At 40.9% G+C, this 23,446-nt stretch overlaps 1 protein-coding gene across 2 annotated transcripts in view; it reads right to left on the bottom strand.

Annotated features, from left to right (window-relative positions):
- Positions 1-23,446, bottom strand: part of RNF217 (ring finger protein 217) — a 156,128-nt gene that overhangs the window by 34,359 nt on the left and 98,323 nt on the right. For both annotated transcript variants that reach the window (XM_074948366.1, XM_074948367.1), the window contains exons 6-7: positions 4,144-4,234; positions 3,867-3,945 (exon numbers count right to left, since the gene is read on the bottom strand). In XM_074948366.1, coding sequence (XP_074804467.1) covers positions 3,867-3,945; positions 4,144-4,234 — 170 coding nt within the window. The remainder of the gene's footprint in view (positions 1-3,866; positions 3,946-4,143; positions 4,235-23,446) is intronic.

The raw sequence follows: 23,446 nt of genomic DNA, 5'->3' as shown, positions 1-23,446 counted from the left end.
TAGGCCCTGTGATGGTGTCCCCTGAATAAATATGTGGGCACAGCTGGCAACGGGCTTTGTTGCAAGGATAGGTTCCTGGGTTAGTGGTTTTGTTGTGTGGTATGTGGTTGTTGGTGAGTGTTTGCTTCAGGTTGGGGAGCTGTCTGTAGGCAAGGACTGGCCTGTCTCCCAAGATTTGTGAGAGTGTTGGGTCATCCTTCAGGATAGGTTGTAGATCCTTAATAATGCATTGGAGGGGTTTTAGTTGGGGGCTGAAGCTGACGGCTAGTGGCGTTCTGTTATTTTCTTTGTTAGGCCTGTCCTGTAGTAGGCGACTTCTGGGAACTCGTCTGGCTCTATCAATCTGTTTCTTCACTTCCGCAGGTGGGTACTGTAGTTGTAAGAATGCTTGATAGAGATCTTGTAGGTGTTTGTCTCTGTCTGAGGGGTTGGAGCAAATGCGGTTGTATCGCAGAGCTTGGCTGTAGACAATGGATTGTGTGGTGTGGTCAGGGTGAAAGCTGGAGGCATGTAGGTAGGAATAGCGGTCAGTAGGTTTCCAGTATAGGGTGGTGTTTATGTGACCATCGTTTATTAGCACTGTAGTGTCCAGGAAGTGGATCTCTTGTGTGGACTGGACCAGGCTGAGGTTGATGGTGGCTGAACTTTGTGACTTTGTCCTTACCCATAACTATTTTACATTTGGGGACAATGTATACCTTCAAATCAGCGGCACTGCTATGGGTACCCGCATGGCCCCACAGCATGCCAACGTTTTTATGGCTGACTTAGAACAACGCTTCCTCAGCTCTCGTCCCCTAATGCCCCTACTCTACTTGTGCTACATTGATGACATCTTCATCATCTAGACCCATGGAAAAGAAGCCCTTGAGGAATTCCACCATGATTTCAACAATTTCCATCCCACCATCAACCTCAGCCTGGTCCAGTCCACACAAGAGATCCACTTCCTGGACACTACAGGGCTAATAAACGATGGTCACATAAACACTGTTGCCTTGGCTCCTTAATGTCGTGGAGAGCCTTTGATGTGCCAACACCTTGGCACAGAAACATGGGATTCAGCCACTCTAGGCCCCCACCACTGCACACAATCCTCTTTCTAACAGAGGACCCCACTTGCTGGCAACTCCCCCCCCCATTGAAGGCCCATTCACTCTGCCTTCCTTCCCTCAACGTCCACCTCCAAGCCATTGACTGCGTAAATAGCTCCCTACTGACCAGGAGCATGCATGGAATATGGCTGGCAAATCTGAGTGTCGGACTGGCAACATCAGAAAAAGGAAGCAACTCTCAGATCTGACCAGTCCCTTTGGCTAATCTTGGCATAGTTCAATGCTTTTTGTGTTTAATTTTAAAAATGCCCATGTCTGGGATGTTATCAAAACACATATGGGTGTGAAGTTTAAAATATATGGGAATTACTGAACTAGTTGAACAGTTAGAGGAACCTTAAGAAACGCAAGAAAAACAAAGCAAAATTAAAAGAGGAAACATTTTAAAATTTTACTCTGCCAAAATTATCAAATATTTAACTAAAATTAGTACATGGAAAACATGACAGTCCTCTGAAGTTACCATGTGTCACATTCGAAAGATTTTTGTCTGGCTTTGAGAGGTCTCATTGCATCTTTATAAAGTAATTACCGAGGTCTTCTTTGTAATTCCACCACAAACCTGCATACCCAATATACAAAAAGGCACTTTTCCCCCACTTTTCCACATTTTAGAATTATGATGAGAAAAGAAAAAAAAAGTTAGGAATATTTTCAAATAGTCTACAGTGGAGAAATTTTTCAAACACACCTTAACTCCTCTTCTGATTCCCACCTCCCTCCCCCCGCAAATCTCCCAGAAAATGTCTACTCTAAGATGAAATATGACTTGAGAATTTAGGGAGATTGTTTTCTTTTTTTATTATGGCTATAATATGGGGCTTCAAGTTTTGGTAGGCCCTCAAGCAAAAAAAGTGGAAAGACCCTCAAAGCGATTGCAAACATATGCAGAAGGCCCCTGAGCCAGTATGACCTGTTTTAAAGAAACTGACATATCTTATATCATGTATACATATTCTGTTATTTATTACCAACATGTTTGGTGATGTACAAAAACAGAGACACTCCCAGCCCCAAAGACCTTGCAGCTGATGTACAACAAAGCACATAGTATAGCTAAAATCAACTTCGAATATCCCACTGATGAACCTTTATTGTCCACAGTTCTGGGAAAATCTTCAAAAGGATGTAAATTTTTTAAGTCATTAGAAGATTTCACCTCTTTTAAAATGTGGTTTTAGGCTACCTTTTTAAAAAACAAAACAAAAAAACCCCAGAAAACAAGAGCCTAAAATCAGGCTTCTAAATAGATGGTCAGATTTTCAAAAGTGCCAAGCAGCCAATCCAGCTCCCATTGCAGACCCCTGGAAGCACTGTCCCACTTCTATATATTTCTGAACTGAACTCTGTAGCTTATGTCTACTAGTGATTTTACTTTCCAATTCATAAGCAAAGAACACAATATCCTTATTCAGTCAAATGGCTGCATTTTTCCTTTTGATTATACACAGAATTGTCTCATAAAAATTCCTTCATTTGATTTATAACAATCTATATCTGATGTGCTGTTCCCTTACTAGTTTGTTATTAGCTTTAGTTAACTCCTCCACAAATTCACTGAGAGCATGGTAACAAACCAGCATGGCATACAAAATTATTTAAACATGATGTAAACCACCAACACACAATAAATCAAATGTCAACTCCTTTAACCCACTTGATCATTTCCTTTTTCTGTCATGGTGGGCTATCAATAAAACATTTATGCATGAACATGACAGACTTAGCAAAGTTGTGAAGCCCTAGGAGACAAAATACCTCATTTTGCTGACATAAGCAAAGTGAACAAAAATGCTTTTTCCATATTTATTTACATAGAAATATACTGAAACTTTTGAAAAATGATCTGTTTTCCTCACTAAATATATCCCCTCACCTAGATTAGTACATAGATTTAGGTGGGCTGCATGGCTCCTTTCTGCATCAAGACCTTTTTTTATTCTGCTATAGCTATGCCAGTATAGCTCCCCATGTGGACACTGAATTCTGGAATAGTAATCTGTTGTGGAGTAACTATTCCAGAATAAAGTAATGTTTTCTCCTAAACAGAGTATACCCACAAAAAAAGTTATACTTACATAGCTATAGCAGAATAATTATTCCATTATAGCTATGCCGGTCAACTTCCCCATGTAGACAAGTCCTTGGTTACTAACTTTAGCTTTGTTCTCCTTGTAAGATCAGGGCCGTATATAGGTAGATATGGCCAGTTTAGGCAACAAACTTTTTAAAGGGACACAGTCAACTTAAAAAAAAAAACAACAACAACTGAAAATTCTTTGTTATTGTTACAAGTAATACTTAAATTTACTATAATTAAAAGATTTGAGAAAGTATTTATTGTCTTTTTTCCCTGTTTATACATATGACAGCATTTTTGTAGTCAGGCCTCAAGCCTTTATACACATGCTTAATTTTAAGCTCATGAGTAGTCCAACTGAGTATGTGCACGTGTCATTGTAGAATGAGAGTCTTAACAATTCAGTTTCCCATTTTGTCGACAACAGAAGTAAGGAATTTTTTTTAAAATTGATTGTAAACTCAGAACACTTGGCAGGATGACTTAGAACAGGTGCAATAGCTGAAACTATTTTAACTCATTCTTTGATACTGTGTTTCAAGTTGACACAATATTTCATTTTATTTACAAAAAAAACCCCAAAGTGCAAAAAAGCTACAGTATTTGATAGAAACAGAATAGACCACAGAGTTATTCACATGAAAATAAAGTTGTATAACTGGAAAAGTTACCTGTAGCTTTTGAAGCAAGTGCTCAGTTTCAGAGGTAATGCGCGGTTGAAGATCAGTGGCTTTTTTAGTCTGTTCACGCGTGATAATGAAAAGTTAAGGTCAAAAAGTGATTTTAAATTAATTACATAAAGTGCAGAAAAAGTTTTTCTTTAATCAAAATCATAACACTCAACAGTTAAAATGTTTTATTCAGCTTGTGTGATCTTAATGTATTTCCAAGATAAGTTTTTCTTGTGTATATTTATCTCATTTTTTAGCAAGGTATATTGAAGGATATAGAAAATTGGCTTCCAGTTCAAGGAAGTAGATTTGTTGCTGGAGGTTCTTGATGTATTCAGATTCTATACTTAAAGTTGTATTCTCCATTGCTAGAATAGATTAATTCAAAACTATATTTACATTGTAATTATCAAGCAACAAAATATTATACTCATAATGTAGTCTCCCTATGCTAAAATGTCTCTATTAAGCCTATTTCTTCTACTTATCTTAGTATATTTTCACACGTACTGATGATAGTGGTGTGAAGTACACTGTAATGCACACTTCCTAAAGGTGAGTCAGTTACTACCGTTATGTATAATATAAATGCTAAGAACAAGATGACTTCCAACTCAAACATCAGGAAAAACCTTATTTAAGTTTACCCAAGGACCAAAACCTGTTTTTTTCTGAAGAACTTATGCCTAATATGTAAAATTTACAAACAATGCAGGCAGAATTACAAGATTCTGCTTCTCAACAATTAGTGAAGCTAAGGTTTAAATACACATCTCCTAACCTGGTCAGTATTTAACACACACGAGTGTATGCTCCCTACAAAAGGTGCCAATGACAAGGGCTCTCTTCCTTTCATCTTTCTTAAATCTGTTACTAGTTAAATTCTTTACCCAATGACTTGAGCTTTTCACCACTCTTCTGCCCTCGAATCATAAGACAGGTAGGGACCTCAAAAGGTCTTCTAAGTCCAGTCCCCTACACTTGAGACAGGACTAAGTATTATCTACGCTATCCCTGACAGGTTGTGTCTATCCTGCTCTTAAAAAAACAGAATGGTGATTCCAAAACCTCCCTTGGCAATTTATTTCAGTGTTTAACTACCCTGACAGTTAGGATTTTTCCCTAATGTCCAACCTAAACCTCCCTTGCTTCAATTTAAGAGCATTGCTTCTTGTTCTATCCTCAGAGGTTAACAAGAACAATTTTTTCTCCTTCCTCCTTGTAACAATATCTTACGTACTTGAAAACTGTTATCTTGTCCCCCTTCAACCTTCTCTTCTCCAGACTAAACAAACCCAATTTTTTCAATCTTTCCTCATAGGTCATGTTTGCTAGACCTTTAGTCATTTTTATTGCTCTCTGGATTTTTTTCCAATTTGTCCACAACTTTCCTGAAATGTGACATCCAGCACTGGACACATTATTCCAGTTGAGGCCTTATCAGCACAAAGTAGAGTGGAAGAACTACTTCTTGTGTCTTGCTTACAACACTCCTGCCAATACATCCCAGAACGATTTTTGCTTTTTAAAAACAAACAAAAAACCACAGTGTTACACTGTTGACTTATATTTAGCTTGTGATACACTATGACCCCCAGCCTACCCCTCCCTAGGCAGTCATTTCCCATTTTGCATGTGTGCAACTGATTGTACCTTCCCAAGTTGAGCACTTTGCATTTGTCCTTATTGAATTTTATCCTATTTACTTCAGACTATTTCTCCAGTTTATCCAGATCATTTTGAATTTTAATCCTATCCTCCAAAGCACTTGCAACTCATTTCAATCCTTTCATTAATTCGTTTTATCCTAAAAACAAACAAACAATCTCCCCACCCCCCAAAATTCCTTGTCCTCACCTTAAAGGCACTATATAAATTTCACCCCATACCTATAACTCTACTCTTATTTATCCAACCTGCAAATCACTCTCTCTGTTCCTTCCAGTCCTTTCTCCCTCTCCTTTCTTTCACGCTGCTTTCTAAGAAAGCAAGTCTCCTTCTCAGTTTGCATTGCTCACTCACTCTGTCATATTCCTCCAGAAAACCAACCTACATCAAGGAATGCTTTCTTACTTCTCCCCATATACAATGTTCAATTTCTAGCATTCAGATCAAATAATTACAGGTGTGTACAGTTGTTAAGGAAAAGTTAGCACATGTGACTCCATTTTGGTTTGGGGCCCACCATTGTTTAAATGCCAGCACATCATACACCAGGAGGAGTAATCCTTAGATACTGAATCTCTGTGAAAATCCTCCTCCTTGTCTCCAGCCTGCCTTGATTCCCAGTATCTGGTTTTTGTCAGTCTCTAACTCCCTGTCTCTTAGCCTTGATGTGAGGCCTCCCATCCTGATAATAAAAGTTACTGATGCATGGCTTTAGGACCATGCTGTGTAATTAACATACTGGTATAGCATGAGGAATGCACCAAGCAGGGATAGGTGGTAGATAAGAAAAGGGTTTGTTTATTGGCTAAGGTTTCCGATGCACGAGGGCAACATGCTTTGCTAAAAAGGTATATAACCTTTGTATAATTTGCATTCAGGGTCCCCTCCTGGCTAGCAGGCGGGCACCACGCTCGAGCGTAATAAACTTAGTGTCTTTTGGGAACTCTGCAGTTGTGGACTTTATTTCTGTGCCTCAGCCTAGATTCGAACTGTGCGTGTCCTACCAGGTGTAAGTCGTAGCACTTGCGTGCGTGTCCTACCAGGTGTAAGTCGTAACAGTTTTGGCAACCACGAAGGGACCCGAACCCTCAATCTTCGTTGAATATGTAATTATACTGAAAACTCACAGGTGCCTTTTGTTGGTCAGCTGGAAATGATTCAATGCTTATTTTTTTACATTTTTAACTGTTCCTGTAGTGCAATGCCTATCAGTATAAACAGATTCAGGAGCCATGCAACAAACTTTACTTTCAATGACATTAAAAATGGCAAATTCAAAACTGATAAAAAGAAACACTTCTCCAAACTATGTGTAATTAGACTGTGGAACCCCTTGCTATATTATCTCACAGAGACCAAGAACTTAGCAAGAGTCAAAAAGTTATTGGACATTTATACTGATAAGATTAACCAGTTACAATACTAACAAATATTTTTGAAGGGATATAAAACCTCATGCTTCAGGTTTTAAACTAATCTGTATTAGGGATTAAGATGAAACCTTTGGCGGGGAGGGAGGGGGGCAGATTACCCCGCACCTGCCTACCGCAGGGTTTGTTGCACCTTCTTCTGAAGCATCGGGTGCTGGACATTGTTAGAGACACGATACTAGAAGAGACGGATCATGGATCTGATCTAAATGACAATTCTTATGTTTCTACTGTTTTTAATAATTCCAAACCTTTACCCCTGGGAGAATTCTTCACCACTGCGCATGTGCAGAATTTATGTCCCCCGTAGATTTCTTTGCTTCCCTGCAGAAAAATGACTCTGACAGGGAAGCAAAGGGAAGCCACAACAGTGGTCATGCGACCCTCCCCACCAGTATGTTTCGGGTGCCCGGGGCAGCCGGCAGAGAGGTAATTCACTGTGGGGCAGAGAGCAGGACTGTGGAAGACCCAGCTCCTGGCTCCTATCCTTTGCTGGACTCAGCTGCTAGTCCTGGCTGGGCTAGGGAAGACAGGACTTCCTCTTCCCCTGCACAGCATCCGGGGCTGGGTCAGACCCACCCCCAAATTTCTCTCCCAGCTTCAGGAAGCTCTGCAAACTCCCTCCCTGTACCCATTGCTCCTCAGCTGCAGGGCGAAGGATCCCTGGACAGGGAGCTGATCCCCCATCCACCCAAACACCATGCATCCAGACACCCTCATATCCAGGCCCTTCCGCCGAGCCTCACACCCCTGCACTCAGAACCCCCCGATGAGCCCCACTCCCACTGCACCTAGACCACCCTGATGAGCCACCCACACCCAGACCCCCCCACCAACCTCTATATCCCCCACACCCAGATCCCACTTTCACCTCCTGCAGAGTCCCATTACTGTTACTCCCAGAAACCCCCAACAAGCCCCTGTACATCAAGATCCCCCACACACACTCAGGTCCCCCACTGAGCCACCTGCTTCCAGATTGTCCCACACAGAACCCTCTCACACTAAGCCCCTCCACCCTTGGATCCTGCCTTGCTGAGCCTGCCTGCCCAAACCTGGTGCACCTGGCACGGAGGGGCAGGGCCCTGGGTGTTTCTGGGGCAGGCCTGGTTCTCGTGCTGTGTCAGGGTTGGATGCAGCCTTCCCGCTGAGTCCATGTCCCGGTGGGAGCTGTACAGTGATCTCCCACCTCTGTGCAGCCAGTGGCCTGTGCTCCCCAGTGCTATGCTGAAGCCTCCACTTTTATTTGACAAATAAAATTTGCAGAATTTTAAAATAATGTTCACTGAATTCTTATTTTTTTGGCACAAAATTTTTAATTTTTTGGCATAGAATGCCCTCAGGAGTAATACATTGTAAAGTACATCTGCCATGGCTCCTAGGGATGGAGTAGTGCCTGTTTTATCATTAAAATATTCATTAAAGAAAAAAGGCACCATAGAGTTACATCATGATATAAGAATACCTTGGACAAATTACTTCAACATAGTTGTTTCACATCATAACGTGAGATTGCTTTAGCTATAAGAGAACAGCAAAATTATTTGTAATGAAGAAACTTTTGGTGCAATATTCTGCTCATCCTACTCATATAAGCTAATAGGCTATGCATAAAATTGCATCTTTAGAAATCTGGTCTCAAGAGATCAATGGGTGTGAGTATGAAGAAGTGTTTCTAAGATTCAATTTAAGGATACATTTGGAAACAGTGGATATAGGGTCTCTATCCTAGCACAGTCTTCGTGCAAATGAAGATTGCATACTGTGCTTTCTTGGATGTACCCTGTACTGACACGTGGCCTGATATGCCTTAGTCTTGCACTATGATCATAAGTGCTAGAACTAGGGATGCTGACGTACCCCTGGCTTGAAATATGATTTCCATTATATACAGGATTTATAGTTTGGTTCAATAGCTCTCAGCGCCCACACTATACAAATTGTTCCAGCACCCTTGACTGTGATATACATTACATAGGGGATATGTGAAATCCAGCATAAGAGTTTTCAGTTCTAAAAAAATGAGGATTGAGTCCTTATAGTGCAAGATCATAATGACAGAATTATTTCAACCTAGAAAGACTACTTTGTGACAAAAGGAAATCAATTTATTTTTAGCACTCTATACCTTTTACCCTTCTGTTACAGCTAAAGAAAAGATGGCATTGTTAGATTATACAAATGTTAAAAGATCATTTATAAATTCTAGAATTGCTAAACTACTCACAAAACAGCTGAATTTTATGAGTCAATTCAGAATGAAGTAATAAGCAAGAGTTTAAAAAATGGTACAGCTTACCTACCTTCGATGAAATGTGATTTTTAGAAGCAAAATAATCAGTGCTGTGGTGTTAGGTACTTGTAAAGGTTATTAAGGAATTTGAGGGAAAGGCAACAGCAGATTTATTTGAAAATACAAAACAGCTGAAGGCCTTATGGGAAAGCTGTACTGAATTAATGCTTGTTTAGTTTGGCAAAGGGTTGCCACCTGGGCAGTTTATTGCTAGCTCCGGCTGGTGCCTCACCTCATAAAAGCCAGATGACATTAAGATGAAGCCAACTTTTTAAAAATGATGTTTAATAAATAAAAATAAAGCCATTGTATAGCAGAACATGTAAGATTCCCTTCCCTTGCTTTTCTGTTTGGAAAAAGCCCAAGCAAACCCCAAAACTCTGAAGCAAGCAGGGATTTCCCTAGACCACCTCCCCTAATTTCCCTGAAACTCCCCCCCGAGTTACACACAGTGATGGCAATTTAGTTGTTAGTTGGAAATTTGAATTGAAATTGAAACATTAATACACACTTTAAAAGCATATACAGTATATGAGAAAATACTTATACCTGAGAAAGCATAATGGGTTTGAAACTGTGAACAAAGACTAACATCCTCATACAATTGTTATTTATGACAATGTCAGCCCATTTGTTTCAGCTATATTGGCCTACCTAATAATTTTAAATGATTATTTATAAGCAAGGTCTGAATGAGCTTTCCCCTGACAGCTAGTGAAGAGCCAGGGGTCAGTGGAAAGGCTTCAAGAGCAGATTGCATTTAGATGAACACACCTACTCTGCCTAGGTATCCAGCAGACAGAGCTGTGCTACCCAAGTGATCAATTTTGGCTGGTGTGGGTTACAAATCACTTAAGTATTAAATGTGTGGGTCATGAAATTGTGTTACCCTCATTGTAAGAATAAAGGGCAGCAGAACTGTACTTAGCCTGACTGAATGAGGGGGGTCTCCCTCAGTGCTTAATTTGTGCTAGGGCTTGCCAGGGCTGAGCCCCAACACCTCTAGGCTTGGCAGTTCATAACCCTCGGACCTCTGGGCTTGTCACATCAGTTATGAAAGTAACAAACTTGCTTGAGCCCTCGCACCTTTTTCATTACAAATTAAGCACCGGTCATCCTCAGCTGAACTGCACTCCCTAAGCAAGAGGTTTGGATGCCATATCCTAGGGAAGAGAGAGAGGGTAGGGCACAGGTGTTTTGCTTGGTGGTGTGGGCTTTGTCTAAGTCACAGGCATTATTTGACCTGCTCCTCTCTCCTGTTTAGAGATAGAGCCGATTAGTCTCCATAGAGACTCTTTTGGTTTGTTAAGTAACCACTAGAGCTGAAATCACTGATAATCAGGTCTAGGTGCTTAGACCTGCTGTGGGACAGTGTTTCTGTGGAAGAGAAAGCTCAGCCTGCACTCGCTGTGAAGTTCCCCCACTGAGAGCTGGGTGGAAACTTGAGAGACCAACTTGCAGAGGTCACAGTAGCAGCAGAAGGTGACAGTGCAGGGCCATTGGGGACGGAGCGGTAGAGTGAATGGTGGCACAGCAAACAACAGCGGCCAGAGCATTGGACTATGTTTTAGTGACTTTGCTCCAGAATGCTAGATTTGTGACTGGGAAACTTATATAAATATATGTTTCCTAGTAGGTCAAGATTTTTAAAATGCATTATTTGCCAAGGTATTTATCTCACAACGTCGCTAACTCCAAGTGGTCATTATCTTGGAGTTTACGTACAAAAATATTTATAATAATAAAAAGTTTAGTACAGAAAGACAGCCATACCGGGTCAGACCAATGGTCCATCTATCCCAGTATCCTGTCTTCCAGCAGTGACTATTCCAGGTGCTTCAGAGAGAATGAACAGAACAGGGAATCATCAAGTGATCCATCCCCTGTCGTCCACTCCCAGCTTCTGGAGAACAGAGGCTACGGACACTCAGAGCATTGTGTTGCATCCCTGCCCATCCTGGCTAATAGCTATTGATGAACCTAACATCCATGAATTTATCTAGTTCTTTTTTGAACCCTGTTATAGTTTTGGTCTTCACAACATCCCTGGCAAAAAGCTCCATGAGTGACTGTGCATTGTGTGAAGAAATACTTCCTTTTGTTTTAAACTTGCTGCCTATTAAGTTCATTGGCTGATCCCTGGTTCTTGTGAAGTGAAGGGATAAATAACACTTCCTTATTCATTTTCTCCACACCAGTCATTTTATAAGCCTCTATCATATCCCCTCTTAGTCGTCTCTTTTCCAAGCTGAAAAGTCCCAGTCTTTTTAATCTCTCCTCATATGGAATCTGTTCCATACGCCTAATCATTTTTGTTGCCCTTCCCTGAACTATTTCCAATTCCAATACATCTTTTTTGAGATGGGGTGACCAGAACTGCACACAGTATTCAAAATGTGGGCATTTAATGGATTTATATATTAAAAGTGGAGGAGCTTGGTTTGCCAGACTGATCAGCTAAATCAATACTGAAAACCCATATGAAAAGACTGCAAAACACCATGCCTCTGGACTGCATCAACATGCAGAAAGCCTTATAAGCCAGTCACTGTCAAAGCCAATTTTAGAAGAACTTAATGAGGCTGTTAAGAATGCTGGAGATGCAACTCAGTTTATGTGAACCAACATGGCTGTTGCATCATACCACACACTACAAAGTGGAGGCCAATGTTAAGTGCATTGTCATTTGTTAATCCTGAAGTTGGACACTTAGGGTGACCAGATGTCCCCATTTTATAGGGACAGTTCCAATTTTGGGGTCTTTTTCTTATATAGCTCCTATTACCCGCCACCCCCATGCTGATTTTTCACACTTGCTGTCTGGTCGCCCTATGGGCATTGGTTTCGAACAAGACTGGCAAATGCTTGCTATCTTTCTGAAAAAACTCAGCTGACTCTCCAGAAGCATGCGGTGTAACACTGAAAGACTCAGCAGCTGAAAAAGTGAAGAACTCCCTCACCATATTCAAAATATGCGCATACATGGCTGATGAATGCCCCAGTGCAAATAGGCATCAAATATTAAGACACTGTGTATGTTATCTTGATGTCTGTGGTAGGCCAGTAGATGATTTCTAGGTGATCAGGTTAAAGAAGACACATCAGCTGCATCTGTGACATCTTCGAAGAGTTAAATGCTTGTCAGTTGAACCCCAAACAGATGGCTGCTTCTGCATTTGATGGGGCTACAAACTTCTCTGGAAGACATAGTGGAGTACAAGCCTTTGCCCACAGAAAAATGTACCCTTAATCTCTCCTACACACGCTACAGAGGCCATCTACTCCAACCAGCGTTACTATGAGCTGCAGACTCTTCAAAAGACATTAAAAAGCCATAAATTTAATGGCGTTTTATACTCTTTTTTTTTTCAGCAAGAGTCCAAAAGGACTGAACGTAAAAACCACCTTTTAAACACGTTGAAAGGAGCAAGAGCCCCCGCTCCGGCCAGCCCCCGAGCTGCAGCCGGCGAGCGGGGGGTAGCGCGGCTCTGACCAGGGAGGGGGAAAGGGGACAGCGCCTCCCGCGGTCCCAGGCAGGTCGGGCCGGTTCCCAGGACCCACCGGTGGCGTCTCCTCGCGCCGGCCTGGCGGGGAGGCTGAGGGCTCTGAGCCCCCACAACGGCCCGGGCCCGGCTCCCCCGCCAGCGCTGACGTCACGGCGGGAGCTGCGAGCGATGGGAAGCACCCACCTGCCAGCGCCGGCGGCCGCCCGGCGCCGGGTCACACGCCCCGCCCCGCCCCCTCACCTCGCTCGCGGCAAGTCTCTTCGCTGGGGGCGGGGGTCTTAGCAGAGGGACAGGCTGGGCGCGACTGGGCAAGTTGGAGGCGCCGCCGCACGCGGTGTTGGTTGCCAGGGTAACCAGCCCGGCCTATGGAGCCAGCCGTCTTCCATTGCCGGGGGTGCGGCCACGCGCCGCCTCCGGCGGTCTGGGGGGTCCCCGCCCCCGCGCAAGGCGGGGCCGACGGGCCGGGCTGGTTCTGTCCCCCAAGTGCAGAACCGGCCGCTGTGAGGTCCCCGGCGCGCTCGTGTGAGCTGGGCCTGCTCGGTGACGGCTGAAGGCGCTGCCCGCGAGGGGCGCGGGGCGGGGCAGCATCTGTGCGGGGGGGGCAAACCCGCATGCACGAGGAGCCAGGGGCCGAGCCCCTGGGGGTAAGAACGAGGGCGATGCGCCGCCGCCAGTGGGGGCGGGGAAACCCCGGGCGGGGGGGTAGAGGGGACAGCCGCTCACCCACACGAGGTGAGCGATCTGCCGTGCTGGCGGGGGCGGGGGCGGTCCCCGGCGGCAGGGTGCCTGTCAGCCGCCGCGGCGCCGCAGGGCTGTCTTCTGAAAGGCGCGGGTGCGGCCCAACGCCTCGCGGAGGCTTCGCTTCTCTCTCTCCGAAAGCAGGTTATGAGCCGCTCAAGGATATTGGTTTCAGTGGAATATTTTACATACCTGCCCCCGAAACACTAGTCTTGTCATACATGATTTTTTTAGTGTTGTTAAGAATCCCTTTCCAGTTACTATGTCTGCCTAAAACTTCAGAGCAGTATCCAGATTTGCCATCGCTAATGCTGTTTGCCTGAAGCACACACTTGCGTTTCTCCACTAAGTATAGTTTCACTCCTTTTTATTTACTTTTTAAAATGTTTTATTAGTTTTAGCACTTCATCATTTACCTTCATTACTTTTGTGCAGATGGATGTCATTAATTTACATTTTAATAATCAGTGGAAAATATTAATAGCTGCTAGTAGCTTCAGCAATCACAGCTACAGCATTTCTAGTAACATTTCCTGTTTTTCAGTTGTGATTTTGTAATCTATAATTTTTATTCCTAAATTAGTTATTCCCTTTTTTTAAAACACAAGTCTGTTCTTTGGGCTCATAAAACTTCAAGGCTGCCTGAGTTCTTGGGTTGGTGCTAAAACTTCTTTGCTTTCCTTTATCTATCATTGGCCCTTGGCAACTGTTTTGTATCTGTACCCAGCATTTGAGTGTATTTCACCACTTGTGAGTAGAATTTGTTTCCCAAATATTCAGTAAAGGCCAGATTTTTAAAGGTTGAAAACACCCGGCTGCTTCTGAAAATCTCACTAGTGACCCTAAATATCTTAGAAATCTGATCCTAGGGGCACTATGCTATCTTGTATGAAATCTTTCTGAAAGGCAGTTTCTACTGTAATTTTTACTCAAGATAAACACACAACTACAAGATTGGCAACCACAGGAATTAAAAAATCATGAGTTATGCACCCCAAAGTCAGGGAAGCACAGAGGCAGGAAGCAGGGCCATCCTTACAGCAGAGCCCCCCACTGGAAGCAGAACAGAACAGCTGATGGCTGGTAGGCCAAATGAAGGCCCTTGTGGTCAAGTTGGCCCATGGGACTGTCTTCTGAAGAATACAGCTAGTGAGATTCCATTTTGACTTTAGCCTCTACCTGCTCGTTAGCCACTTGTGATTAAAATCTTCTCTTTTACTCTGTGCTCCCAGGAAAATTTAACTTACAAACTCCCCAAGTCCCCATCATCTCTTACGCTTTCCTTACATTGATAGTAGTGTTAATGAGTCCATGACTGCGATATCAGCAATGGTGTGAGGAGAGTCTGGTAGACTGCAACAAAAACATTTAAAGTTAGCTGAAAACATTGTGATGTTGTCTCAGCATACATGCATAGTTCATGTAGGACTCATTACCTGACCCAGAAACATCCAGAAATAAGGTGTGGCAGCTACTAGATATACTCTGTATTTGTTTCTGAAGCAGTAGCATGTTTTCATTGTAGGCAAGCCACCTGGCTGGTTTACTTACCCACTGGTTGAGCCAATCAAGCCTCACTGGGAGAAATGTTAGAAATATGTCTCCTTAGGCTAGCCAAGTGTCTTCAGTGGGTCATCAATGCAAGAGCATGCAGGTTGTCTCTGAGTGATGGATTTGTTGACAGCACTGGGAAGTGTTTTGAAAAGAAGGCTGACACTGACATTCTTAAGTAGCCAGGTACATATACTATACTGTATATTATGACCACATAATAGAGGTTTATGGCTGGATTAACAAAGGTACTTAGGCAGCTAAATCAGGGGTTTAGGCTCCACAGCAATTCACAGAACTCTCCCTGCACCCTATAGGTATCTAAATGCACTCATTTCACACCTACATTTTCAGGAATAGAAGTTCCCTAGACACTGAAGTTTTTACCTCTGATCATAAACACTCTTGTCCTGTGGATGCCTACTTCCCACCTAAGACCCAGAGCAATTCATGAACCAGGGAAGATAGGCAGGCAAATACCTAAATTGCATGCAGGGCCTGATCCAGTAGGTATACGCTGAGGCTGCCTACTGGAGCTGGTTTCATTCAAAATCTGCCCAGACAGGGTGGCGTTACTGTTCACCTTATAACTTTGAGCCCAGTGGCTAGAGCACTTACCTAGGATGTGGGAAATCCAACATTTAGTTCCCCCCTCAGTAGAGGGGGAAAAAGATTTGAACAGGGATCTCCCACATCCCAAGTGAGTGCTCTAACCACTGTGCAAAAAGTTGTAAGATGGGCACCACCGCATCATTCAGCCATTTTGTGCGGAGTGAGACAGACATCTGCCTAGCTCATTCTCCCAAGCAACAGTTTAGAAGCCTATGCTACCTGACTTGAAAAGAGGGGTTCCTGATTGTGAATCATCCACACAGCTAAGCACCTCCCTGCAGCCCAGACTTAAACTCTGTGAGAAGGGCAGCGTTTAGAACCCAGGCCTCTCCTCACCATCTCCCACTGGCTGGCTTAGGCAGCTCCACATCTAGCATGCCATGTTTTACATATGACATTCTTGTTAATATACCTCAGAATATTAGCCTTTATTGTGACTGCATCACAGGCTTGACTCATATTCCATTTGTGATTTACTATCACCCTCAGATCCTTTTCAGCAATACTGCCACCTAGCCAGTTATTCCCCATTTTGTAGTTAGATAGGGAAAAAAAATCAAATTTACAAGTGAAGTACTTTGCACTTATCGTTACAGATTTTTGTCTTGAGTTCAGACCATTTCTCTAATTTGTCAAGGTTATTTTGAATTCTAATCCTGTCCTCCAAATCACCTCCAACTTCCACCATGCTTGAGGTCATCTGCAATGCTATAAACATACTCTCCACTCCATTATCCAGGTCATAAATTAAAATATTGAGTAGTAGTCCAGATACTGGAATGACCCCTAAAGGATCCCACTTTTATGCCCTCCCAGTTTGACAGTGAAGTATTGATAACTGCTTTTTTAGCATGGTCTTTCAAACAGCTGGACGCCCACCTTATAATAATTTCAGCTAGCCCACATTTCCCTAGTTTGCTTATGAGAATATCATGTAGGACAGCATAAAAAGCCATACTAAAAATCACCTGCTGTTCACTAGGCCAGTAACCCTGTCAAAGAAGGAAGTTAGGTTGGTTTAGCATGATTTGGTGTTGACAAATCCATGTTGGCTCTGCCTTATAACCCCATTATCCTCCCCCATTATTAATAATTTGTTCCAGTATCTTACCAGGTATCAGAGTTAGGCTGATTGGTCTATAAGTCCCAATCAATCATCATTAATTATGCCAGTTATAATTAACTCGGAAATGGGCTTCAGCAACCATTAGGGACCAAATATTTAGGTCTGTACACAAAATGATCATAATTACACACTCACAAGAACTGTACACATTAATAGCCTGCTAACTATTTGTACAAGAAACGGAGTGCACATTCATTAGAAAAGGAAGCCCTTTCAGTTAATCATGGAATTTTGGTCTTCAGGCTCATTTATCTCTAATAATCACTGTTTAATGTTAATTTTATTTAGTTAACTTTTCCCTTTTCCTGCCCCCACCAAAATACTTGAGATGTTGTACAACATTCTTAAATGCAATTAAAAAATAATAGAAATCACCCTTTAAAAAGTAAAACAAATTGAAGCAGTATTAGATGGATAACTTAAGTCCAAAACTATTTAAGAAGTCAAAAGAAAGCAGGTGCTTTAAACTGCAACTAGTTTATTAGGTACACAGGAATTAGTACTATTCATGTACAGACTGGCTTAGAGACAGATACATCTCATCCAGCTCAAATCTTGGAGCTGAATGATGAGCAAGTTTTTCCTCCTGCTTCTTTTCATACAGTCTGTGAGCTAGAGGCTCCATGCAAATTTTCTTATTTTCTGTCACTAGCTTTCTGATGAAGAAACTGGCTCAATGAGAGAACATTTTGTCCATTAATTGAATTAATGGCCTAGGACTTCATTATCTCATAGTTTCTCTCTCAGTCTCGGATCAAGTTCTTAGATCTTCAGCTCACCCTCTGTGAGGTGTTTTCTGGCCAATCTAAAACAAAGCTATCTGTATAATGTTGTAGGAAGGTGGCAGCTCAGCATAGCGATATTTATCTCTGAAGAGCAACTACCAGTACCTTTTTCTTTCCCAAGGGTTTCTTCCTGTAAACTCTCTACACACATAATCATGATTACACTCATGCGTTTAGACACGTTAGGGTCAATTATCAGAGATATACAACACTTTGCATTTAGAGGTTTGGATCCATAGAAGCCAATGTGCTTTAACGAGGTGAATAGACATTATTATTCCGTTTTTACAGAGGAAACTGAAGCACAAAGCGATTAAGAAACGTGCCCAAAGTCACACAGTGACTCAGTGGCAAAACTGGGGCTAGAATGCAAGTCTCCTGACTCCCCTCTGATAGTCTGTTCATTGGATCAGACTTTATGCTTAGAGACACCCTAGAATGTGAATTAAAATCACTGAATCCTATTGATACATTTTATCATACAAAATGTAGTCAAGGCATAGTTCCTTTTTTTAACCAAAAGTTTCAATCCCTGAGAAATAGGTATTCTCGGTGACAGTTAAGGGCACAGTACTGGCTAAGCCTAGTTAACACTTGAGAGCACCCTTTTCAAGATTACTGAAATTTTTGGTATCCTTATAGTTACCGTGATTAGAAGAATGGGTTCTGGAGAATATTTTTTATTTTCCTGTTTCAAAAAGTTATCTAAATTAGTGCTTCTCAAGCTATCTGATGTGGGGGACCGGCAATTTTTTTTTCCAATGTGCGTGCAGACTGTTTGCCTAATTTGTACAGCTACAGAAGTTTAGTCCTTTGCTTGCAAAAAAGGATTCAGAAACATCAGTAGCTTTTTCCTCTCCAAAACTTTATTAGGTAGACATTACTAGATGACACTGTATGACCCTCAGCATGCAAGTAAAGAAAAACTCCACTGTGTATACCTTCACACAATCCATATCTTAACATACTCAGAACACTGTTTCCCAAGATTAGAACAGGTGAAGTGCATTCAGATTCTTTTTATAACATCCTCCAGTTTCATCATGAGAAAATTTCCTTTTAATTCCTCATAAATAAGGGACATTAGAATATTGATGAAAGTCAAAGGGATGCATTCAAAAGCACTGAAGCACCATAAGCTTCTGACTTATGAACTTCACTCACAGGATATACACCAGATTCACTGGACACTCTTTACTGAAAATGCCTACAGTAAGTGTGATTGGATTTAGCAAAGTGGAACAGTACAATGACATTCCTATAAATGAATATTAGTGAGGTACCATTTTGAAAATAAACTGTTAAAAATTTCACTTAAATTTCAAAAGGTCCTGTCCAGCAGGATGATGCTTTTCCTTCTTTCCATGTTTTTGTACATGTGCATATACAACCTGTGTCTAAATGTTTTTGAAGAACAGGATTCATTTTAATTATTTTACATTCATTAGTACAAGTTTAGTCAGACACTCCTATGGCAGATTGTACAGAGGATGATAGAGCACAAACATTGTCTATAGGCCACCTAAAACAAAAGGCACTCAAAAGGATAGCAAAAATTATTAATTACAAAACATTGACACAAACTGAAGCAATTGTGGAGGGAGCATATTCAGTAATAGCCATTGATATAATTCTAAGTATCAGTCTGGAAGGTAGATTAGTTAAAAAAAAAAAAATACTGCCTAAAATCATCTATTGAGGTGTTTGGGTTTTTTTGTCAAATTACTGTAGCATAGAGATTTTAGATTAACATTCACAAATTTAGTATAGACACAATCACTCTTGCTAAAATGTTGCTTTAAATAATTTTGCTGCATAATGTAATTTTCAAATAGAAACACAAGATAAGAATTATACATTATCTTTTAGTATTTTAGTTGCATGGAAGCAGAGAAGAATGTGCTTTTGAGGGAACAATTTGTTACACAAATACTGCATGTTTCTCTTATGATAGCTGAAGACTTTACGATACATGGTCTCTCATTCAGTAGACTGTAGAGTACTTAATTCTGATAAATTTAAGATACTACAGGAATAAAGCTATTGGTATGAGAGGGTATCAACAAGGGTTATGGCAATTCAATAAGTCTCACTGAAGTGAGACTCTCAGGCAAATTCCTTGATCTTAGTAACTTCAGAATTGTAGTATGTTGGAATTAAGACATATCTGACTGAATCTTAGTGAAGTACTTGTATGTTTCTTTATAAAAAATCGAACTTCAGGTGGGAATAATAATTTCTTCAAAGATTTTCCTTACTGTAATTTAAGCTAACTGCACTGGATGAAACATCTTCTAGAATTCAGAAATTTCAGTAACAGGAAAGGCTCTAGAAAACAAAAGCCACACAACCTTATTTTTGGTCAAACTAGACAGAGTGTAGAAAACAGTTTATAAAGGAAGCATATTTATGACCATAGTTTCATGAAGAAATAATTTTGTAAAACAAGCATCAGTTTTCATCTAAAAATCAGTTTGCCTACCGTAATTTTCTTTTGACAATTGACATTGGTCTTTATTTTTTTAATTTTCAACAATTCAGAAGAATCTACAAAAATTCAGAAACAGAACGTATTCCTTATTCTGACACCACATTTGAGGAAAGAGACAAAAAAAGGGATCAGTAACTTTTTATGGTACATATGTAAGTATTTCACGCGATCTAGAATATAGTGGGTAAATCCTGGCCCTCACTGAAGTCAGTGGGGGCTGGGACTTCACCCAATAGTTTGACAGAAGGGAGGAAAGAAGTTGCAATCACATCCTCCTTTTTGAGACTGAGACTCAGTATGGCATGTATCCGTTTCACATTAACTCAAGTCTCTTCACACAAGAATAAATCTCTTTAATCCAGGATTATAACTTTTAACGTATCATCAGTAGCAGAACTAATAGGTAGGGGGCAACTGCCTCTCCCCCAGTGGCCTTTAGGTGTATGTGTGGTAGCTTTTCAAGCATATTATGTAACTGACAAAAGGAGGTGTATGACAGCATTTTCAGAGGGAACAGTTTCAGGCCATCGTCATGGAAGGTCAAATATTAGCGAGGATGTCTCTTCAATCATCCTTGGATGCCACAGACACTACACAAGCCTGCCCCAAACTCACCCAGCAGCATCTGCTCCTGTCCCACGTGGCTGGGCCTGGTTGCACATTTCAGGAGTTGCAACATGGCACACAGGTTCAAGTGGTATAGCAACCCCGTGAGCCACATCACAATGCCACTCACTCAAATTCATGGTGAAATGGTAACCAGGCCAAATCTAAATGATGCTCTTATGACTTGTGTGCTAGGTTGCAATACCCAGAGTAGGGAGCTAGGCCCAGCCCTGTGGGTCAGGAGCCACCACTGCCACGTGAGTGCGGGGCAGGCTTGCTTTCCAGCCCTCCCCCCACCCCCATCCCTAAGGTCTCCTTCCTGCACTGCGCCAGGATTAGGGGTTGTGGTGTCGGGATGGAGGGTGCTGCTGCAGGAGGTAGGTACTCCCTCGGCAGGGTAAAGAGGATGCAGCGGCAGAGAAGGAGTACATCCATTAAACAGGAAGTTTCCACAAATCCCCCCCCCGGTTGTAAAACTTGGCTCCACCATTCTGTCTCATCTAAAATTTGGCCTGAAAGGTTATGTCAAAACCCACAGTTATTTTTATTAGAAGACAAAATGAACACTGACAACACATATTTAGATGCATTTCTGGAAAAGGAGGGGGAGTGAATAGTAGTTTAAAAAACAGAAAGGTTAGATTACCTTTCTTGTTCCTAAAATGTATTATGTTGAAATATCCCTGTTTCAGAAAAAAAGACTTTTGGTCTAAAGATGTCTATATATAGCAATCAACTTGTCAATATTTCCTATATGGCTCTTTTATAAAGGAAAACTCAACTGATTCAAGCAATAAGGCACTAACATAAGTTAATAAAAGCATGCTGTCAATACACAATGCTCTAAATCAAACCTGAAAAGCAAGTGTTAATATCATACCCACTTTTCCAATTTTTAATGGCCTTTATGTTTCTCTCTCTTTGTTGACTACTTAAGAGACATATTAGAGTCCTATTCATGCGTGCAACTTTTCATTTTAAAATACATTTGGAGAAACTGCTTACTTAATTAATCCAAATTCCCTCTTGCCCCAGCATTCCTGTCTACTTCATATAAGGGGAGAAAGATTTGTCACTGTTTTGCTAGAAGTAGGATCACCACCTATGTTCTGAACAATGCTAGGAGCAGGATTAATATTTTTATTTTCTCACCATATATTGTACTTATGTATATCACATACAAAAAATAACCTATTTTATTTCAATGATTTAATTGCCATTAAAGATAAGAAATTTGGCCCTGAACAGTTCAAGATTGGACAAAAAAGATTTTAGGCTGTCTAATTTTGGAATTTTTTAGAAATTTAATTTAAAATCCCAAAGGAGACATTGGGGGTTTGTTTTTAAATTTCCCATAGAAAATATAATAGGTCAGATCCTCAGCTTTTATAGATCTGCCTAGCTTCACTGAAGTCTATTGAGTTACATCCATTTATACTAGCCTAAGATCATTCTCTTTTTAGGAGCCATTGCTATTAAACTGAACAATATTATGTAATGATAAAATTCTTATCATACTATAATCCAAAATGTGATACTATTTATATATGCTAAACTGCATTAGCGAATAGTAATACTGTACCAATACTGTCTCAAGTGGTCAATTTTAAATGCAATTATTTCCTTCTTTAGCCACTTTAACCATCAGTTTGAGAGTTGGGAATATAATTAAATAAAATGTATAACAACGGGCAATAAGGTAAACATTTTATTATGAGATGGCACAAACAGACAAATGTAAATTTACCTCCTTGTACTTGTACTAATTTCTGGATATGAAGCAGGAGAATGTAGATTGACATGAAAAATTCTTAACTGCAATTTCCATGTAAAAAAAAATGGGACATGGCTCAAGATTGAACCTGTTTGGCTTCCCCTGGAGCTTGGATCAGATATGAGCGCATTTCTTGCCTGTATCAGCAATTTACAAGCAGCAGTGTTCACATTTTAACAGCTTGTTTTGACTGTATGTTTTTTCATTTCGCCTTTTTTTCTTTGTAAAATGAGGTAATCATGGGATCACATTAGTAACTTTATGCTGAGTTAGTGACAATAAATAAATAAAAACTGTTAAAGTATCATTTTTGTTTCACTGTTTTCCAAGAATTTCCTAATTGCCTATGCCAGGTCTTGTGAAACATTATAGCTGGAAATGCAAGGGGCTGGCATGCACTGATGTTTAAAAGGGTCTTGCACACACTTTTTGTTTTCGTTTTTTTAGTGTAAAAATGAGTATTTCTCTAATAATTTTCAAATAAACCTCTGCCATTTTGACTTTGATCCATACAACAATTTCAGATTTACTGTTCAGTTTTTCACATGAGCCAAACAGAAAACGAAAGGTTTTCTGCTGTGCTGTACACAGTATTTTTCCCTAATTACCATTGAGAACAGGGTCTTTTAATTTTATATAATAAGACTTGCAATAATTTTTAAGGGGAAAGATGAGACATATTTAGACATCCAGTTTTACTTTTCTAAGAAACAAGCAACTGTACTTTACTTACACACACTCATATCTGAAATAACATCATGCATTCTATAATCAAGTTCCTACAATACCGTAGGTATTGGCAAATATTTTACTGCCATATTAAAAAGAGCATTAATGAGTTTGCCTTTCACTGCTAATGTTTCCACTTTTTATAGGAAGAGAATATAGATAGCTCTAAAGCCTTTACTATCACTTGGAATAACATGGAAGAAGCTGGACCAGGAAAATTACAGTCCTGCGAACAGAAAGTAATTTTGTAGTAGGTCCTGTTTTTAAGGAG

The sequence above is a fragment of the Natator depressus genome, chromosome 3 (genome assembly GCF_965152275.1).
Source record: "Natator depressus isolate rNatDep1 chromosome 3, rNatDep2.hap1, whole genome shotgun sequence".
Taxonomy (NCBI): Eukaryota; Metazoa; Chordata; order Testudines; family Cheloniidae; genus Natator; species Natator depressus.
This window is presented reverse-complemented; position numbering and strand designations above follow the sequence as displayed.